The 19,643-nt window shown below is 45.2% G+C and overlaps 1 protein-coding gene across 2 annotated transcripts in view; it reads right to left on the reverse strand.

Moving 5' to 3' along the window:
• LOC146208687 (uncharacterized) overlaps positions 1 to 13,698 on the reverse strand; it is a 37,992-nt gene extending 24,294 nt beyond the window's left edge. Inside the window, exons 1-2 of one of the 2 annotated variants that reach the window (XM_084595912.1) lie at positions 13,599 to 13,698; positions 1,256 to 1,445 (exon numbers count right to left, since the gene is read on the reverse strand). In XM_084595912.1, the coding sequence (XP_084452038.1) occupies positions 1,256 to 1,445; positions 13,599 to 13,612 (204 nt within the window). In that variant the 5' untranslated portion in view covers positions 13,613 to 13,698. Of the gene's footprint in view, positions 1 to 1,255; positions 1,446 to 4,578; positions 4,818 to 13,598 lie in introns of those variants that run through there. The other variant, XM_084595911.1, reaches the window with a different exon arrangement.
• Positions 13,699 to 19,643: the final 5,945 nt, after the last annotated feature.

The raw sequence follows: 19,643 nt of genomic DNA on the forward strand, positions 1-19,643 counted from the left end.
AACCTGGCTTAATGTTGCTTTCTCAACAAAATTGTATAAATACCGTTTTATGTTGAAGCCGCTACCACATCTAGTCTTAAGACATAGCTTGACCGTACGCCTAATTGAAATCTTCAAACCGTGCGCAACCTGACTATACCATGAAAAGCCATCATTAACACCTTTCGCTTGTAAAGCTAGGTTCAAGCTACACCGCTCAGCATCCTGTCATTTTGCCTTCACCCGTGCCTGTGGTACGCTCATGCGGCATCCGAAAGGTGGCGATTACAGGGCAATTATGCTAAACGCCTAGAATACAGTGCTTAAACACCTTTAGTGGGAATCCTACTTCATGTTTCAAATACGGTGACGGGAGGAAAAGCGAGCACACTGCCGACAATGTTCAGGTACTAACCGCTATATACTCTGTTTCAAATTCTGTTTACAGCACCTCGAAAGGTAAGGGCAACATGGGCCGTACAGTATGGCCTGCACCCCTGTCTATGCTTCTAGCCGCCGCAGGAAACTGGGGTGCAGGAGCGAATTCATGTCGAAAGCGAAGTCTTTATTAACAACAATCGTTCTCACCTTTCGCAGTACTGAATGCAGCATGTGAAACGCTGTAAAGAACCTTTCCTGCTGGAGATATCACTATCTGCGTTTGCGTCTTACAAAATTGCAATTTCAGCACGATAAAGAGCACTGTGCCTATCGACAGGGCTATGCCATAGCTGCAGCAGATAAAATACTGCAACGTCGTCGAGATGGAAAGCAGGTAGAAAAGAGGATGACTTTATGAGGTGAGCTGTGTATCGAGTGTGTGTGCAGTCCTGTATTGAAGAGAAACTGAGCTAGGTGGCCGACGATGTCAGCCAGGCATTTTTGTACTGACTGGACGCTGTGGCGGCCACGCACGTTTCGTCACTTTGCGTCCTCCATGCGCGAATTGAAATTATTAAAATGAACCTAGAAGAGCACTCCATCTCTCGCGGCTTTAAAAAAATAACACGTCCGCAGGCGGGAAAACTGATGGCACGTAAAAGGAAAACATAGGTAAGGGTCGCGGAACTATATCGTGAATTATCATTCCGCGGCTTAATGTTCAAAAGAAAAGGCATTTATTTAGGACGCCTTCCCTAAAGTGGCTCCCAGCTGGAATTTTTAGAGGATGCAGCGACCTGACAAGTTTAGAGTATAAAACCAGCGATGCTCCCCTTTTTCCCGTATTCTTCAACCTCTCTCTCACATTTTATGAAGCCACTAAGGAAACACGTACCAGCGCAAGCTTTTCTGGATCTTTGGAAAGCGCCTCCTTAGCAGCCTCGTAGAACAAGCAGCAAGGTATCTCTGCGGCTGGAAAGGGTGAGTGGACGATGCATTCTTCAATCCTGGCCTTCATTACTACCGGACAGGAAGCTTTGGTGAGTGAACACTGCGCAGTACACTTGGCTTTCTTGTCCAAATTTCTGTAGCAAAGAAACAAAAGTTATTTTCGTCACAGAAGTGAAGGCGAAGTTTTTTTAGACACCTACGATAAAAACAGAACAAAATCGCTATGCAAGAAGCTACAAGGGAAGAATAAAAACGTGATCTGCCCTCCCCTTCCAGGTACAATTTTCGTAGCGCTGTTTTATTCTTTTCTTCAACATGTACCATCCAGCTCATATTCGCTCTCTTGTGGAACACATGATAAGCTGAAATAAATTCCGCGAGCATAATACTGGTTTACAGACAGTCTCATTCCAGCTCGGGTCTGCAAACGCTCAAAATCAGCACTCTTGCGGAATCAAAATGATGAAACGCACGGCTTGGTTATATGCATAGATGTCATGGTAAGAGAATATATATACTCGTACAAACCCATCTTCAGGTGACTATAACGAATTGAAGCAGAGGTACAAATTGTTTTTAGCAGCAACGGGTACCTGAACAGCACAGAGGCAAAATATTAGCCTCACAGTTTTATTTTCCAAGTTTTTCTCGTTGAACAGCTTCAGCGACCTCCAGAAAAAGCTTAAAAAGAATACTAATTTCTTCAACGAAAACTGAACGTGAAATGTTTTTCACCATAAGTCGCTGAAAACTTCACTATTGAACATTCGTGGCACAGTTATTTCCGGCTTAAATTCTCATGTCGCGTTAATCGCTTATAAGTTCCCTTTGTCATTTAATTACTTTGCACCCAGAGGGCATTCATTTGGGGGCCTTACAAAAATGACAGGTAAATCAAGGCATAAACCGTCAAAAACAATCAAGGACACCAAGCCATTAAGGCAAAAGTGGAACAGTAAAATCAGAAGACGATAAGCGTGGAAGCAGCGCCAAAAAAAAAACTTGCCAACAAGGTACAAAAATACAAAGGCAGAAACGCACAGACACAATCTTTACACTTATGATGATACATCAACAGTACTAAGAAAACTGTCTAAGATACTGGGAAAACGCATTCTGGTAATCAGTTTCGTTGTTTACTTTATACTGAAAAAAAGGAAACGATTGGTATACAGACTTGCGGCAAGCCATTTCATGTATTTCCAAACAGTGCCTTTTTTGCTCGCGGAGACAAACGTAGCCAGATTTTCATAAAGGTCGCGATCAACTAAAACATTTCCCTGCTCTATTTCCTGCATCAATGTAGGCCTACTTACTTAATCGCCTATTTCGAATTGGGGGCCAAGAAAGCAATTTCTTCAAGCCGATAACGCTAGTAATATACAGGTCAGTAGCTTTGGCTAATAGTGCGATCCTGTGTTTTTATCCCGTTTATTTAAAATTCTAGTGCATAAAGGGTGTCTGGTTGCTGTGGCATAAAATATTATGAAGCGGGCGTCAGCAAAACATGAACGGGAAGCCTTGAAACTAGGCTTGATGAAATCGAGTGCACTGCCATATTACATCATTATATATTCGGTGAGTTTATTAAGCAACCCTGGTTAACGTGCGATTGGCACTAGCGCACAACTAGAGAAGTATTGCTGCATTCAGCACAGGATAGGGTCGCGAAAATAGTCTGATCTCATTGACCAGAAGAACGACGACTCGCGAAGCCGAATAACCATTTGTTCAGTTCAGTTCAGTCGTTCAGTCGTGTCCGACTCTTCGTGACCCTATGGACCATATCACGCCACGCTTTCCGATCTCTCACTATCTTCCTAACATCACATAACGTCACCTGCAGCGCCTTGAGGATGTCATCTAACCATCGCGTTCGCTGCCTACCCCTTCTCCGGCGACCCTTGACCTTTCCCAACATCAAATCTTTCTCCAGCGACTCCTCTCTTCTCATCAGATGACCAAATTAGCTGAGCTTTAACTTTAGAATTTGACCCTCCAATGAGCAGTCAGGGTTTATGGTCGACAATATCGACTGATTTGATCTTCTGGCCGTCCAAGGAACACTCAAGAGTCTCTGGCAGCACCACAATTCAAACGCGTAAATTCTTCGGCGGTCAGCATTCTTCACAGTCCAACTCTCGCATCCATACATCACAACTGGAAAGACCATAACACGAGTTATACGGATCTTGGTTGGCAGACTAATGTCTCTGCTCTTTACTAGGCAGTCAAGGCTAGCCATGGCTCTCTTGCCCAGAAGCAGGCATCTCCTAATTTCATGACCGCAGTCACCTTCCGAGGTAATCTTGGAGCCCAAGAAGAGAAAATCTGTCACAGCTTCCACTTCTTGTCCATTGATGCTCCAGGACTTGATAGGGCAAGACGCCATGATCTTTGTCTTTTTAATATTCAGTTTAAGCCCAAACTTCTCACTCTCTTCTTGTACGCGCATCAGAAGTCTCTTGCGTTCCACTTCACTTTCTGCCATTCAAGTGATATCATCGCATATCTAAGGTTGTTAATCACCCTTTGTTAGACTTAGATAAAACAAGAAAACGGGAATTTACTGGCAGCCGGTGACATTTTGTTGGTTGGCTTTGGTTTATGAAGTTTGACATCCTAAAGGGGCTATAGCTATTTGACATGCTATAGTTGACAACACCGTAAATGTCGACCCCTTGGTGTTCGTTACCACGCACTGACACTGAAGAGCACACGAGTGCCTTTCATTTCTCTTCCATCGTAAAGCGGTCGCCAAGGCCGGTATTCGACCTCGCATTCTTGAGCACAGCAGTCGAGCGACCTAACCACTGAACCACCACGGGGGGCCGAGCCATAGCGTTCTAGGAGACGGGGAGTGGACTAAAAAGCCTATTTTATCTGCTCATTGTGTATGATATGAAACAGCGTGTCATCACTAAACCTTGATTCGGAAAATTATAAATAAGCTGGATAGGCGCATGAGTCCGTGGCTGGTATCGTATAGAAGGTTACCGTTCCAGTTCAGCAGAATCCAACTGCGACACAGCTGCTTCCCAAAGGCACTCTATTAGCCCATATATTGCGGCAGAACGGTGTAGGTACCGACTGGAGAAAGAAACTTTCCTAATTCAAAATGTTCTCGGTTCACGATACCCGCGTAAACTTTGCTTGCCATAGCATATAAAGTACCGTAAACGTTCTTAACTGCCTGGCAGTGCACCACAAAAAATATGAATATATGAGAAAAACGAGCGCGTCGAATGAGCAGACGCCGACACATACCGTTTCGAAGCAGGTAGAGGGGGCTTAGCGTCAGGTCCCGAAGAAGCCATTATCACACTTGACAAAGTTGGCGGATAGCAGCGCAGATCAGTCTGAAGTGTTAGCCTCACTGCTGAAGATAGCGTCCGAGAGGCTATGGTTTATCAATACTTAAGGACGCGTCGCAAGTGGCAACTGTTTTATCAGTCAGAACATGGCTGAATAATAATCTCCAGCTTTATACTGTCCTCTAACCTCAATACGTCACGAGTGACAAGTGCTTTATGTAAACGCACTCATGTGATGCCACTAGTCCTAGATATATTCGGTCGCCTTATACGAGGAGCAGTAGGGGCGATAACAAACAGTCTTGAAAGATGAAAGGATGTTCTTAAGATAAGAATAGTGCATTGCTTTATTAGGCGGGTTAACGGGCAGCCAAAGTGACTTTGTCATCCCCTGTAATCTGTTTATCACGAGTGAACGATATTGTGTGGCGCGACTACTATAAATATTTGTGCAAGATACGTTAAATGGATGCAAAGTGATACGGCAAAAAGACTGTCACGAAAATTATCTTCTGGAAAGATTTCAATGCCTGGCCAGTCACAAATGGGGCTATAGCTAAATGAACATTTGAAAGCAAGCCAAAAGAGTTGAAAACAGGTATATTGGGATTTAAAAACAGGGATTGATTATTTATTGCTATCAAATGACATATTTTTACTATATACTAATGACCTCCCAATGCGCTTTAATAAATCTTATACCTACGACATGACCATCTTAGCTCAAGTTCACATATAAACAAGGTGATAGAACAACTGAATGTTTTTGCAGAGAATTGATTTAATTGGTCCCGGGATAATTTTCGGTCCCATATAGCTTCCAAATCCAGGTTAATAGTTTTCAGCTCACCTCATAAAATTATTAGCGAACATCCATCTGTTATCATTGGCTCAAACTCAATCATTGCTTCTGACCATGTATCCCTACTAGGTGCGGAACTTGATAAACATAATAAATTTCGCACTCACATCACTTCCATTTCGCGCAAGATGGCTTATGGTATTAGAGTTCTAATTAAAGTTCGCCAGTAGTTTTGTAATTCCCAAACACATTCCTATTTATTACTCGGTCACACACACCCACATTCAGTGTTGTATCACACATACCCTTCGCTTTAGTCTTCCCTTCAAATCATCCAAAATCAAGCTCTGTGCATTATTACTTATAGTCACCGGACTGAAAATTCCCTACGTCTGCTCCATTTCGACAATAATCTTTCTGCGCCCTAAATAATAAACTACAGTCTATGCATTCTAATTTGTAATGTAGTAAAGAGTTACTTTCATTTTCACTAATCTACAATGAACAAATACCCCATCGCAACGACACACGCTTCCCTACCAGCAATAATTTCGTACTGCCTGAACCAAACACCACTTATGGAAAACAAACAACTCGATTCTTCGCAACTCCTATTTGGAATTATTACCACTTGCTGTTAATGATTCGTTAAAACTTTTACGTCTTTATTTCCGCTCTTCTACAGTTTTTATTAAAAGCCTAAATAAATTTGCAAACATACATCGTTAGTGTGTCATTTTGTATTTCATTTTATGATTAGTTCTCGTGGTATTATTGTATGAGTTGTTGTAGTATTGCTTTCATTAAAACAAGGATGATTGTAATAACTTCCCATGTTTCTCTCGCCACAAATCACTGATGCGAAATACTGTAAAATTTTTACAATTGCTCTCCGCAAGTTTCTTCTTAATAGCCTTTACAGGAAGTCCTTTTAAAAGTCTTGACTTTGGCACCTGCTTTTGCATTGTTTTTTGTAACATATTTCCTGCTACAATAAAAGAAAATCCTCTTGAATCCGCTCTCACGCTACCATGCACTGCATTCCTGTTTAGCACAGACAGTGGAGCCATAACCCCGGACAGCTTCCGGACAGGAAAGATTTCGTTTGAAGTATGAAGTTTCTTTGACAGCGGTACAGGTTTCCTTCCTAGCAATATGGCGGCACCTGACGGATGCCAATCAGAAATTGCTGAATTTCTAATTTTATTTCCCGCTTGGGCAACTGTCTTGAAGTTTAGCAAGTGACTAGAACTAGATGATTTGTATATAGTACGAAATACTACTTTCCTATCCCCTGTTTTTATGCAGAATGCTCATTCTGTATCCAAAGGGCAACCATTTAGTCATATTCATGCACAGGCGTGATCTGCGCTAATATTTCAAATATTGAAAAATAAAAGTTGCGCATATCATAGTGAGAACACGCGCAACGACAATATTTGACAGACAAATACACAAAGCAAAACACTTCTTGGCATAACTGCGCAGCGATGTTTGAGGCCCACAGATGATAGAAAAGATGTGTTTGCAAAAATACAACGGCAGTTGAAAATTATCCAAACGTTCACGAACTCTCCGCGCATAGAAGTTAATTGCAAAATGAGAACTAGAAAAAACTACATTCATGTAATCCAAACGTACGTTGGCCAAGCTGAATGTTTCACCAAGAAACAGAAACCTTGCGTGTCCTATTCAATTATCCCAAAGTCAGTCTCGCTTTGAATCCCTTAGGTCATGCTATTCTGCGCCTCTCTCGCCAACTTGACACAAACTCCAACATTCACTTATTTTCCTTCAGTTCCTTAGCCTTTGTAGGAGAAGCTTGTTCTGAGGCGTGACGCGGACGTTGACAAAAAGTGGCATGGATTTACAATAACTGAAATCAATATTATTTGGGCAAATACAGGTCCTCAGAAATTGCTTGATGTATTCAGTGTTCTTCAGACAGGAATGGAATTCGTGATCGATATTTGAGGTTTTGAACTCTGCTTAAGTTCAGCGCGCTGGATGAAGTCCGCAATAGTATCTCAGCAGTCTCTGAAGCAATAATAATTTGTAAATTTTACACGTAATATTCGCCCTGTGAGCACGAGGGTGTATTGATTTCAAAGATAGTTGTTGTGGAGTATTGGATTAAGTCCCACTTTCTTTTTATTTTTAGATAATCTTGGTGTCCCACGATGGCTTGCTTTTTTCCTTCCTTTCAGCTCTTCGCTTTCTGACAGCCCCCATACAGACCTTCAACATGTTCTTCGAAAGCTGAGGCTCGTTTTATTCCTCTGATATTCTTCTTGCGTTAACTGACCACACATGGTGTAGCTGCACCAAATTTCGATCTGCATTCTTGGGTCGTTTGCTACAACTTCATTTATTTTGCCCTGAAAAAATTATCCAGTTCTTCCACTAGCTTTGCATTTTAGCATTGTTAGGCATGGTTCCGTCTACTTTAGCAACTTTGGCGGAGAACACTTTAAAATGCTATGTGAGCTTTATGGAGACACCTGGCTGGACCGAAGGCAGAATGTAGAATGCTTGTTCACATACACACCGTTTTTGTTGTTGCTCAATGAACCTGGTTTACAGCTGTAGTTAGTTAACTTGAGTACCAAGGGGCGTTAAATCTGCAGGCGTAACTTCCGGGAACTCCGCAAACACTCGACGTTGCAACTGAACTTTCGGCGAAGCAGGCGCTGGAGGTGTAAACGAGAAGCCAATTCTGCGCCTTCCCACATGCCGTCGGTTGCAATCCTAGTCGCAAACTCCATTACTGTAATCGAGCACTCCTTATCCGAATCGGAAGTTGAGCACTTAGCGATAGAAATAGTGCCTAACAAACGAGGCCGAAAGAGTACATTCGTCATCAACATGTACAAGCCGCCACGACCCGCAAAGGCCGACTTCACCAACCTCCTTTCCGAAGCCACCCACCTGGCGCAAGCAAATCAGCTTGTCGTGGTCGGGGACTTCAACGCGCCTCACCGGGACTGGGGGTACCAGTCAAACTCAGCCAGAGGAGTGACAGTTGCGCGAGCAATAGAAGCCCTCGGCTTGGAACTCCTCACCGACCCTCTATATCCGGCAAGGGAAGGTAACAGCGTCTCCCGTGACTCCTGCCCGGACCTCACCCTGATCAAGAATGTTGCTGAGGCTACATGGACGAACCTAGAAGAAACCCTGGGAAGTGAACACTGCATACTAAGCGTATCCATATCATCTACCAAAATCCGGAGGGATCTGGGCGCTGCCCATATCACCGATTGGCCCAAATTCCGCAACGCATACGTCCCATCAGGTCCAATTCAGTCCATACAAGACTGGGGCGAAGACATCAGACAAGCACACAAGCAAGCCACCGAAATAATACAACGCACATTGGAAGCCCCAGAGGTAGACCGCCATCTTCTCAAGCTACGGCAGAAGCGCAGCCGCCTTGTGAGGCGATGGAAAAGACAGCGCCTAAATAGACTCCTCCGTCTGCGGATTGCGCAGCTCACGGAGGAAGCCCAGACATACGCCACCAACCTAGCACAACAAAATTGGCAACAATTTTGCGAGTCATTGAGAGGAACGCTGGGAACGTGCCGTACTTGGACAATCCTGCGGAACCTGATTGACCCCTCTAAATCAAAATCCGCATCTACACGGACCCTGAAGCGTATTGCTCACCTTTTTCCAGGGGACGACGCCACGCTGCTTCAAGCTCTTAAGGACAAATATATCGGCACCAGCCCAGCTCCTCCTTGCTCTTTGACCTACCAGGGCGAGGAAAATCCGGCACTCGATGCTCCCATTTTTGAAGCCGAGGTGTATGCTGCAGTTCGATCATGCACCCGCAACCCGACGGCGGGAACGGACAAGATCAGCAACGCCATGATCCGCAAGTTCAGCAAGGCACAAATCAGCGACCTCACCAAGTATTTGAACGACTCGCTGTGGGAGAAGAATGAAATTCCCTCTGAGTGGAAGCGCTCGGAGATAATCGTAATTCCAAAACCGGGCAAGAAGCCGGCGGTCGAAACGCTACGACCCATATCACTCACCTCGTGCCTGGGCAAGCTCTACGAGCGAGTCATCCAGACGCGACTTCAACACTACATAGAAGATAACGGCCTCTTCCATCCCTCCATGATCGGCTTCAGATCGGGTCTGTCCACTCAAGACGCTTTTCTTCTCCTCAAGGAGGAGGTACTTTCTAACATTGCGAGAGGAGGCGAGCACCTCATTATGGCGCTAGATCTAAAAGGCGCGTTTGATAACGTGTCTCACGAGGCAAACCTATCCGAGCTCAATAACCTAAACTGCGGAGAATGCACCTTCCGATACGTCAAGAATTTTTTGTCCAACCGAACGGCAACGATAGGAATGGGTGACATCAGATTGGATCTTCACGACATGCCAAACAAGGGCACGCCACAGGGATCGGTCATCTCCCCGCTCCTCTTCAACCTCGCCATGATTAGAATCGCAAGGGCTCTGCAACAGGTTCCGAACATTGGATACAACCTGTATGCTAATGACATTACGATCTGGACAACCACCGACTCTCTAGGCCAGAAAGAAGAAACACTTCAAGCAGCCGCAACCTGCGTGGAAACAGAGGCCTTTCGATGCGGGCTCCAATGCTCCCCAGATAAATCTGAAGCCATCCGTATACGTGGGTACCACTATACATCACCAGGCAATATTAGCATCCTCCTGCATGGGGTCCCAATCCGGGAAGTGCCACTCATACGAATCCTGGGTCTCTGGCTCCAAAGCGATAGAAAGGTAGACCACGTGCTCCACCTCCTCAAGAACACAACACAGCAGATCTCTAAAATCATCCGCCGGGTGGCAAGAAACAGAAGAGGCATGCGGGAAGAAGACACGATCCGTCTGGTGCAGGCGCTGATGATCAGTCGCCTCTCCTATGGACTACCCTGCTCCGAAGAGATCTCAACAAAGTAAACGCAATGGTACGTGCAGCTTACAGGAACGCGTTAGGCCTCCCAACAAACACCTCCAACGTCAAATTGGAAGCTCTTGGACTGCACAACACATTTGAAGAAATTCAAGAGGCTGTACTCCTGTCCCAAAGGGAACGCCTTCTGTCAACTGGGACTGGCCGGCTCATTCTCGAGCGCGTTGGCTATTCTTCGGACGTACAAGCTATATAGTCAACGACTAACATTCCTGTTCTGTACCGGGCAAGAGTATATGTGTCCCCGCTCCCAAAGAACATGTCTCCAGTCCACAACGAAGGCAGAAGACACGCCCGAGTGAATTATCTTAAACGTGCAGTGGAACGCAGTCCGAAAACTGTCTATGTGGATGCCGCTCTATACGAGCATACACCGAACGCAGCAGCAGCCGTGTTGGCGGGCTCTTCATACACAGAAGTCTCCAGCATGTCCATCCAGCACTCTACTATCACAGAAGCGGAAGTGGCGGCGATCGTACTGGCCATTACCTACGGAGACGCGACCAATCGAGAGCTGCACGTAATCACCGACTCACAAGCGGCGTGTCGGCTCCTCCTTGCAGGCAGAATACCTAAAAAATTATCTCGCTTCACAACTAACCCATTGGTTACAACCTCACAGCTCAAACATCAGATCACTTGGGTTCCGGGGCACTCTGGATTGGAAGGTAATGAGGTCGCGGATAGGCTAGCTCGAGGTCACACAAACCGAGCGGCCACTAATCCCGATCTCACAACCAGCATTCCTGTCCCAGCGACTTACGGCGCGCGACTTAAGTACCTACGGGAACAACGTAGAATTTATCCCCCTCCACACAAGGGTCTAAATGCACAAGAAATGCGGGAACGGAGACAGCTTCAAACCAACACTTACCCCAATCTACATCAATACAACATAATGTTCCCAGAACGCTACACAGACATATGCCCTTGGTGCAATGACCAGCCCACCGCCTACCATGTCACATGGGGGTGCACAGGCCCCAAACCTCCACACATAAACATGCACCATTCGGAGGCGCAGTGGGAGGCCACTCTGCAATGCTCTGATCTAGAGACCCAGCGCAGGCTGGTAACTCAGGCAAGAGCGGCAGCCCAGGCCACTGGGGTCTTGAAATGAAGACTCCACTCACTGCCCCCCCCCCTTTTTTTTCTTTTTCTTTTCTTTTTCTTTTCTTTTTCTTTTTGAAATTAAGTTTTCTCTCTCTCTCTCTCCGGCAAAGTTGGAAGATAAGCGGTAATTTTGTTTAGATTGATATATAAAAATCTGAGGCCTAAATACGAAAATTATTGATTATAAATTATGCATGAGGTCAACTTATGAAGCTGCAAAAGTGAAATACAGGTAGTACTCTCCAAAAGGTTATCAGAAAACAGCATTGTAGCCATTAGTAATACTTGCCCTTGGCAACGGAAATAGTTCAGTGGGTAGCTGCCACTTAATGCATGAATCCTTCGAGTCATACAGAAATTTGTTCTGCATTTTGACCTGGCAGCTGGCGCGCTGAATACGATTGTCATTTCAAAGTCCGCATCATTTTACTGCTACTCTAGGTCTATTCGTATAGGTTCGCAATAATTATCCCTTGACACCAGTAACGCTAAAAGCCTAGCGCGAGGAATTCCCTTCTCGTTTACGTAGAATGACTGTATCGAAAATGGCTCACTACGTGTAGTTTGATGTACAATGTGGCATTGAAACACGAAATATGACCCCAACTCGCAGCGGTATAGTTCGGTGTCGCCTAAGATTAGCGACATCTGCTGCTGCGGCCTGGAAGGCATACGGAGGGCTTGGTCGCGCATTAATTCAGAGTATGCTGCATTTTGAGTGGGCCTCCTGGTTACGCCCAATTACATCTCCACAATCACTAGGAAATGTTGAAATCGAGAGAAGGCAGCATGAGGCACCGTACGCTACCGGGTATATACGCTTTCACAAGCTTTCGCTTCACACTTGGCAAACGGCTTCATTATCTGTGACGCCTGATCGCACCAGTGAAATGCGGTTTTTTTGTCTACCTCTAGTCAGTCACATCCATGATTAATTATTGCTTCACATTCGTAAAACAGTTTTTTATGCTTCTATTCGCGGCAGGGGAAATTGGTTTGCTTCTAATGTATTTCATAACGAAGCCACAATTTTTTTCTGCATTTGTTTGATACCTGGCTGACTTGTTCGTTACATATGGAAGCTATCGCTAACATCTGCATCGTCTGCTGTCCTGCAGAGACCTACGTAGTTCAAGTGTGCGTATAGTAGAGATCAGGTGCTGGCAGCCAGTATATATGTATCTGTCTGTGAAGAATAACGTAGTCCGCAAGAAATGCTACGCTAGTTCTTCTATAAGGGCAAACAGTGTGTTCATTACAGAACCTGCTTTCCAGGCAGTATCTCGCAGAATTTGCAGAAGACGCGTTAAACCTTATTGGACCTATGCTCGTGTAGCGGTGATGACCTGGATAGAGATCGAGTCATGCCGAGGACGCGCTATGCTGCTTGTCCCGCGTGAACGACCGCAGAGTCGGAACCGTGAATACTTCGCTTCCGGTTGCAACCAACCTCTCTCTTTGTATTGGCAAGTTCTCAATCAGCAAATCAACAGGTGCCGGAAATCGGCACATGGGTAAAAGTAGCGTATATGCGACATGTTTTCTCGGAAATTACCGGGTGTAATTCTGCAATACAATGCTGCTACTCAACCACGGGTGCTTATCCTTATGAAAGACACTAATTGTCTTTGATACTTACGTGGAATCACAATGAGAATTGTATCGCAGCGCGTGCGTCTAATACGAGGGCGTTGAGCAGTCCCCTTTTACCGAATACGAGACAGTGTAGGCATGCAAGCAGTCTCTTGGCGTTCACTAGGCGGCAACCGTAGAAGACGTCGCCGTAGGCATACACGGAGCTTCAGTCTCTATGTTCTTGTGGAAAATCTTCATGCTCTCGCGTGGCAGGGCTCTCTACACTTGCTGTTAGGTGCTGAGCAATGTCCTCGATTCATTTAAAGCAAAAAATGAGCAAACTTCACCACTAGCCTAAGCAACAGCCTTGCTGAACGTTATCACGTCTTCCATGGCCCAATTAAGATATAGCATTTAAGGATAATGAAATGTTATCAAGCCCAGACGATGCACATACTCTCGGAATGAGCATCTTCGACTAATTTCTTGGTCGATTTGGTAAACTCCGTGCAGCATTCCTTACCGGATGTCTTTCATGATCTTGGCAAAGTATTACACTTGGGTAGTCTATCAATTACTCAGATGCACGAGCGCATATTACTTCAAGCTGTCTTCAATATTTGGTGAACTAGCGGCATTCGAAGGTAAATATAGTCAAATAGATTTATTATGAAATGTATGGTTATCATATGGGCATGTCGTCAATGAGTTGTTTCCATTCGGGCTTTTTACAACCACATTAATTACACGGTTCCTAGATCCTTATACGCTCGTTAGGCTGCCGAAAAGAAAGTTCTGCGAACCGAGCTATTCAGGTGCATTGAATACGCCTAATTTATAATAAAAAGATGCGGGAAGCGGACCTTACAGTTGGGATGTTGAACACGGATATACATCAGAAAAAATACATATGCAAAAACAAAATATGGAAAATAGTTACGTTTGATAAAAATTTTACCAGAGCTTATCTAAGCTGAATAAGAATCACAATGCACAAAGAGACCGAAAAAAATTTTAATGACGCATTTCTGAAATAAATGTTTAAAAACAATGATTACTTAAGCAAATGTGCCCTTATTGGATAAGATAGAAACGAAGGCGAAGAAATTATCGCTAGCCCAAAATGAAACGGAAAGCAGTAGTGATAATAACGTGCATGTTTATATATATGTGTGTGTGCGTGTGCGTGTGCGTGTGCGTGTGCGTGTGCGTGTGCGTGTGCGTGTGCGTGTGCGTGTGCGTGTGCGTGCGTGTGTGTGTGTGTGTGTGTGTGTGTGTGTGTGTGTGTGTGTGTGTGTGTGTGTGTGTGTGTGTGTGTGTGTGTGTGTGTGTGTGTGTGTGTGTGTGTGTGTGTGTGTGTGTGTGTGTGTGTGTGTGTGTGTGTGTGTGTGTGGGACATAATTGCGTATTCAAAAGCAAGTGCCTGGTGAAATGCGTGTACGCATTTAAGTTTTCATACTTGTTACATACTTCAACCTCGCTGTTTTCCTCATCTAACCTATAACTACCATGACATTCTGGATAACGTAAATGCTTACCATTTCCTCGGATTACTTTTAAAATTAAATTCCTTTCATGACATGGCAATTTATATATTTGAGTTCCTTATCCTTCATACTGTGCAGCGCTATTCCTACGGAGCTAGTTATACAGTGACAACGATTCAAGTATTCTGAACGACGTTCCCAAAATTACGAAATGTCTGAGGGCGAGATTCATATTTCATACCAATGTTAGCTCCAAATCAGCAGTGGAAGTTGCCTTGATAAGCAAATGGTTCGACAGCTTCATTTAAGTGCTTGTATATACACCACGTTCAGTAATCAAAGATTTGTTTCGCTTTATTTCACATCAAGAAGCTTTAACAAACGAATTTGACCAAGCAGCACTTGTTTCTTCTCTTACCTCTCTTACCTTCGAATGCTGTCGTTTATTCTAGCACAGCTAAGATAAATTATTCTGTGGGTATTGATAACTTTACTAGTAAAGATGGCTGTTTTTGTACCGCAGAACAGATAAGTTCAGCTGAGGTTATAGCTCTCATTACGTGGGCCGCTGCATGCCTTGTGAAGACACGCAATTAACGAAAACGCTTTAGGACCTTATTTGTACCCTCCTGATTTAAGGTTATGCTTGTTACAGCACAAAAAGACACATTCGGCTAAATTGACACGCAGAATGTTCCCTTTATAAAACAGGATAAAAAAACTTTACCTTTGGCAACAGAAAGCATGGCGTTGTCCTACATACCGATGGTTGAATCATTAGATGAGAAAATTTATATCCAACCGTACGCAATAATCACAATATACCAACGGAACCACCTGAAGGAGGCTTTTTGCTCGCTAGACAGAAATTATACAATTAAGTGAGGAGGCTGAGGCAGTAAAAGAAATGCATTGTCCGGTATTTTGCACAAAGTGCATGCCTTTTGAAAATGTTTTCTCTACAATATTAGAAATAAACAGAAAAGTTAAAGTTACTCCAAGCATAATCAAACAGCCCTGTTCTATTAAACGTGCTATAATTTATGTGTCTTGAAGCATGACCTGAGGGCACAAATAATTTTGCTGGTACGTTGCCGTCCAATACGGATTTAGACAGGTCTTTGAAGTGACAGTACATCCTTTAGGAAAGTACCACCAGTTTGGGTTCAGCGCGAACCATTAAATCCAAAATCAGACACAAATTGACTGGTGAACATGTAGCTGTAAAGAAATGGGTGTTGGCCTATAAGCACAAACTCTTTTTCTGCATGGAAAATAAAGCATCATACAACAGACTTTCTTTTGTTGAAAGGCTAGTCTCTTCATTTGTTTCTCAATACTCTTGTCACTTTCACGTGATATTTGGTAAAAGTGATAAATTGCATTAACTAAGGGAATCCTCGAGGATGCCTGACGACCAGAAGCCACCTCTGTTCTTCCTGTAGCACCGGGAGCCTCCATCTGCCAAGGACTGTCCAGTAACAACTAGAAAGACTGGATGGACCTCTCCGAACATCTCCTATGGTTCAACGCTAGGAAAGACTCTGCAAATCTGGAGCAAGTTCACATCGCATTTCCGGAACCTGCTCGAATCTGGTCTGCAAAGAATTAAGTTTTTAAATGAATGGAACGCATTCAAGAAGCTCTTGAAGACATTCTCCAGAGTCATCAGGAAAGGAAAAGCGCAGTCCCCTCTCCAATCAAGGATTCAACTTCCCAATGTACCGGTCCCGGCTTATGCTTAGGGAACGAAGCGCTTATTTCTTTACGCCGACTCTAACATACCGATCTGGGGAAAGTGATATATTCGATGCGAAACGTTAAAGAGTTGCTTTGTGCCGGAGTTTTCGGAAATCCGTCAAAGTCCGTGACCGCCATTAAATGCAAAGCATGCCCCATCGAGAAGACGATGAATACCCGGCTGCGCTACGAGAATCGATCCCTTCAACCGGCCTGTGCAATGTACTACAGCAGTGCATCATCGAATCGAGGCAGCCTTCGGGGTATTATCCGCGAGGTTGTCCCAGACGACCTGTTCTGGTTGGGACTATCTTGACAACAGCCCCCTTTAACGGCGATCACTGACATAGTCCACGATACAATTCAGCAGACTCTTGGTTCAATTCCGACGGCCACTTACTAACAAGAACCAACGGTGAGCTACGCTGACGCTACGAACGCCGCAACCATAACATCAGACGCTAAGAGCTCGTTGCCTTCAATGTGTTCCCGCACCTCCCCATTTGACCCCACCATCCAAGCCTTGAACGACTATCAAGCCCCACGAAATGCACCGCATTGAGGACTTCGAACATACGATTGTGTGTCCACTTTGTTGAGGCCGGCCACGTCCTTTGTCACTGCCTGTAGAGACAGATTTGCTTGCGCGGATTTGCATTCCACGCCCCACGACTCCGAGTCGCATAACGGCCACACAAGATTGTTAGATATTTATGCAGGGTACAGTCACCAAGCTGTCGGTACCGGTTCAAATTGCAGTCAAGTGCCCCTTTGGCGTCTTCGTACCGATGCTTTGCTCGAAAATGTCCCTTAGCGCCCGCGGGAAAACTAGAGAGTAACGTTTTTTAGGTAAGGTTGCTACACAATGAACTAACGAAGGTTCCCCGTCGCCGACGGCAAGTGACGACGCTGCAACTATTATATCATCGCTGTACACGACGACAGTACCGACGACAATGCGAACAAACCGCAAACTGACAACGCCTACACACGAAGTCACGACAACGTGCCTCGGCCGCGATGTCAGTACTCGACTAAGATCGAACGCCGAAAACATTGAGGCAATACGAGGACACGAACAAGTGACCATGAAGTTCCTGTCGACTATTGCATGGTTGCCACTTTCGGAGACACGGGAGGCGACTATTCAATCATCAATAAACGTTTCGCCCGCCAGCTCAAGAAAGTGAAGACAACTTTGGATGGCCCTCTGATCCGCACCACAAGACGCAACCTTATCACGCCATAAGCGGGGTGCACGGAAAGAGGGACAGTAAAGGAACGCACTTATCATAACTGCTTCGTGGCACAGCAGAACTGTTCGCGAGACTTGAGTTTGGGCATGGATTTGCACCGTGAACATTGGGTGATAACCGACCTTCGATCAAAGCTCATCACGCTACCGAAGGACAACACCATTCCTGCTATGACGACTTCGACGCATCCTGTCGGTCTACACGTTGCCGTGATTTGACCGTGTCGCCCCGATCAAGCGTCATCGTCGGAGTGGGTAGCGCATGCATCAAAACCATAGAAGGAAATACCCCGTTGCTTTGGAACGGCTGCCGTTCATCGCAAGAGGCATCACCTATTTCGTGAGAGGCCAAGCTAAGGTGCTGGTGACGAGCTTAGCCAATGAATATCGGCAAGTTTTCTCCGAACGATCCGAATCACGGTCGTGGGATGGGAGGGCTGGTGCATAGGAGCCAGGTCATCGCAGGATGATGTAGCCGCCGTGTTCTGAAGACTGGCAAAGCGATGTACGAGACGTCATTGCTTTGCTTGCTCAAAGTTTTGGCAGACTTGAAGCGCCGAGTCGACAGTAGAGCAATCCATGCAGAATAGGATGTTGAATGCATCATCCGCGATACCCTTGAGGATATGCCCTAACTTATCACTTTCCGGCCAAGAGCTGCTGACTATGCGATACAAATAACGCAAGAACGTCCTGAATATATGCGAGGTAGGACTCTGTGGGGGCTTGAACTCGAGAAGAAAGTTCCGTTTTTGCAGCAAGAGTCCGCCCAATAGGCTTCCCGAACAATACCTGAAGCTTATGCTTGCAGATGTCCCAGGTAACAAGCTCTTGTTCCTGGTTTTGGAACCATGTTCGAGCTGTTCCCGCCAAATAGAAGATGATATTAGCGAGCATGATGGTTGCGTCCCACTGGTTGTTACGGCTGCAGCGCTCATACTCATCCCAGTCGTCAACGTCTGGGTGGTCGTCGCCATTAAAGATGGGAGGGTGGCGAATTTACGTGAGTACAACTGGCTGGGGCGATGTTCCCGTGGTGGTAGGGGCTGCTTCAGAGGTCATCGTGGCTGTTTGGGACGTCGTTGGCATCCCAGGTAGGTGGCGGCCGCTGCGCAGATCCAGCTTTTGGCAGCGTAAATGGGCTAATCGGTGCGTACGAGGACCTTGATTCACCTCCGCCAAGACGATACGGGGAGAAGGCTAGCACAGGAAACCACAGCAGGTGATTCGCAAGTGTTCACAGCACAGCACAGCAGAACACAGCAAGAGTTCAGGCAAGCCCCAACGGTTTCTTCAGCTTCGTCGTCTCTCACTCTATTTTCTATCGTCGTCCTCTACGGTGGCATATACGTAACAATATATTCTCCTGGTCCAGCTTCCGAGCCCCGGGCTACTAAGTGTCACTCTAACATGTGCCTTTGCAACTTATATGGATGTGTTGTACTCATAAATTCAGTTTTCCATCACAATGTTGCCACCAGGCGTGTTTATTACTCCCTGAGCCTCAGAGCTCCTGGTCTCACATTCAGCGTCATCTATTGATGCACATCCTTTTCTCCGTCTCTTTATACATTTAGTATTTATAATTAAGACAGCCAAGATATTTTATATTCTTTCTTTGGCTTATTTTTCTTGTGATCAACTTGAGCATATTCGCAAAGTATTGGCGCATGCTTTAAATCCAACGCTGATTTAATACCACTTCAAGGCTGTCGAAATCGAACTCAAATTAGACGCGATTGATTTTCGCAGCTCCTGCTACAATTATCGCCTCGCTACTTGGAGTAAAATGTTCCGATTTAGTCATACTTCAAAGTCCTCTTCATTAAATATTTCGGCGTGTACAAGAGGACCTGGCGCGCCGAAATGATTGCTGCTTAGCATTTGAAATACGTGCTCTCAAATGTCGGAGCCTAGTAATGTAAGAAAAGAGGGGGGAGGGGAGCGAGAGCTGCCGGCCTGTACGGAAATTGAAACCAAATTGGAGAAGCAAGGGGATCTTCTTCAGCGATAGCGACTATCAGACCGATTACTCGTTTCCGCCGTGGTGTTTGCCGACACGTTCTTATCAACTGAGATACTTTCG

This window comes from Amblyomma maculatum, chromosome 1 (genome assembly GCF_055883805.1).
Source record: "Amblyomma maculatum isolate TAMU_Amacu chromosome 1, ASM5588380v1, whole genome shotgun sequence".
Classification (NCBI taxonomy): Eukaryota; Metazoa; Arthropoda; class Arachnida; order Ixodida; family Ixodidae; genus Amblyomma; species Amblyomma maculatum.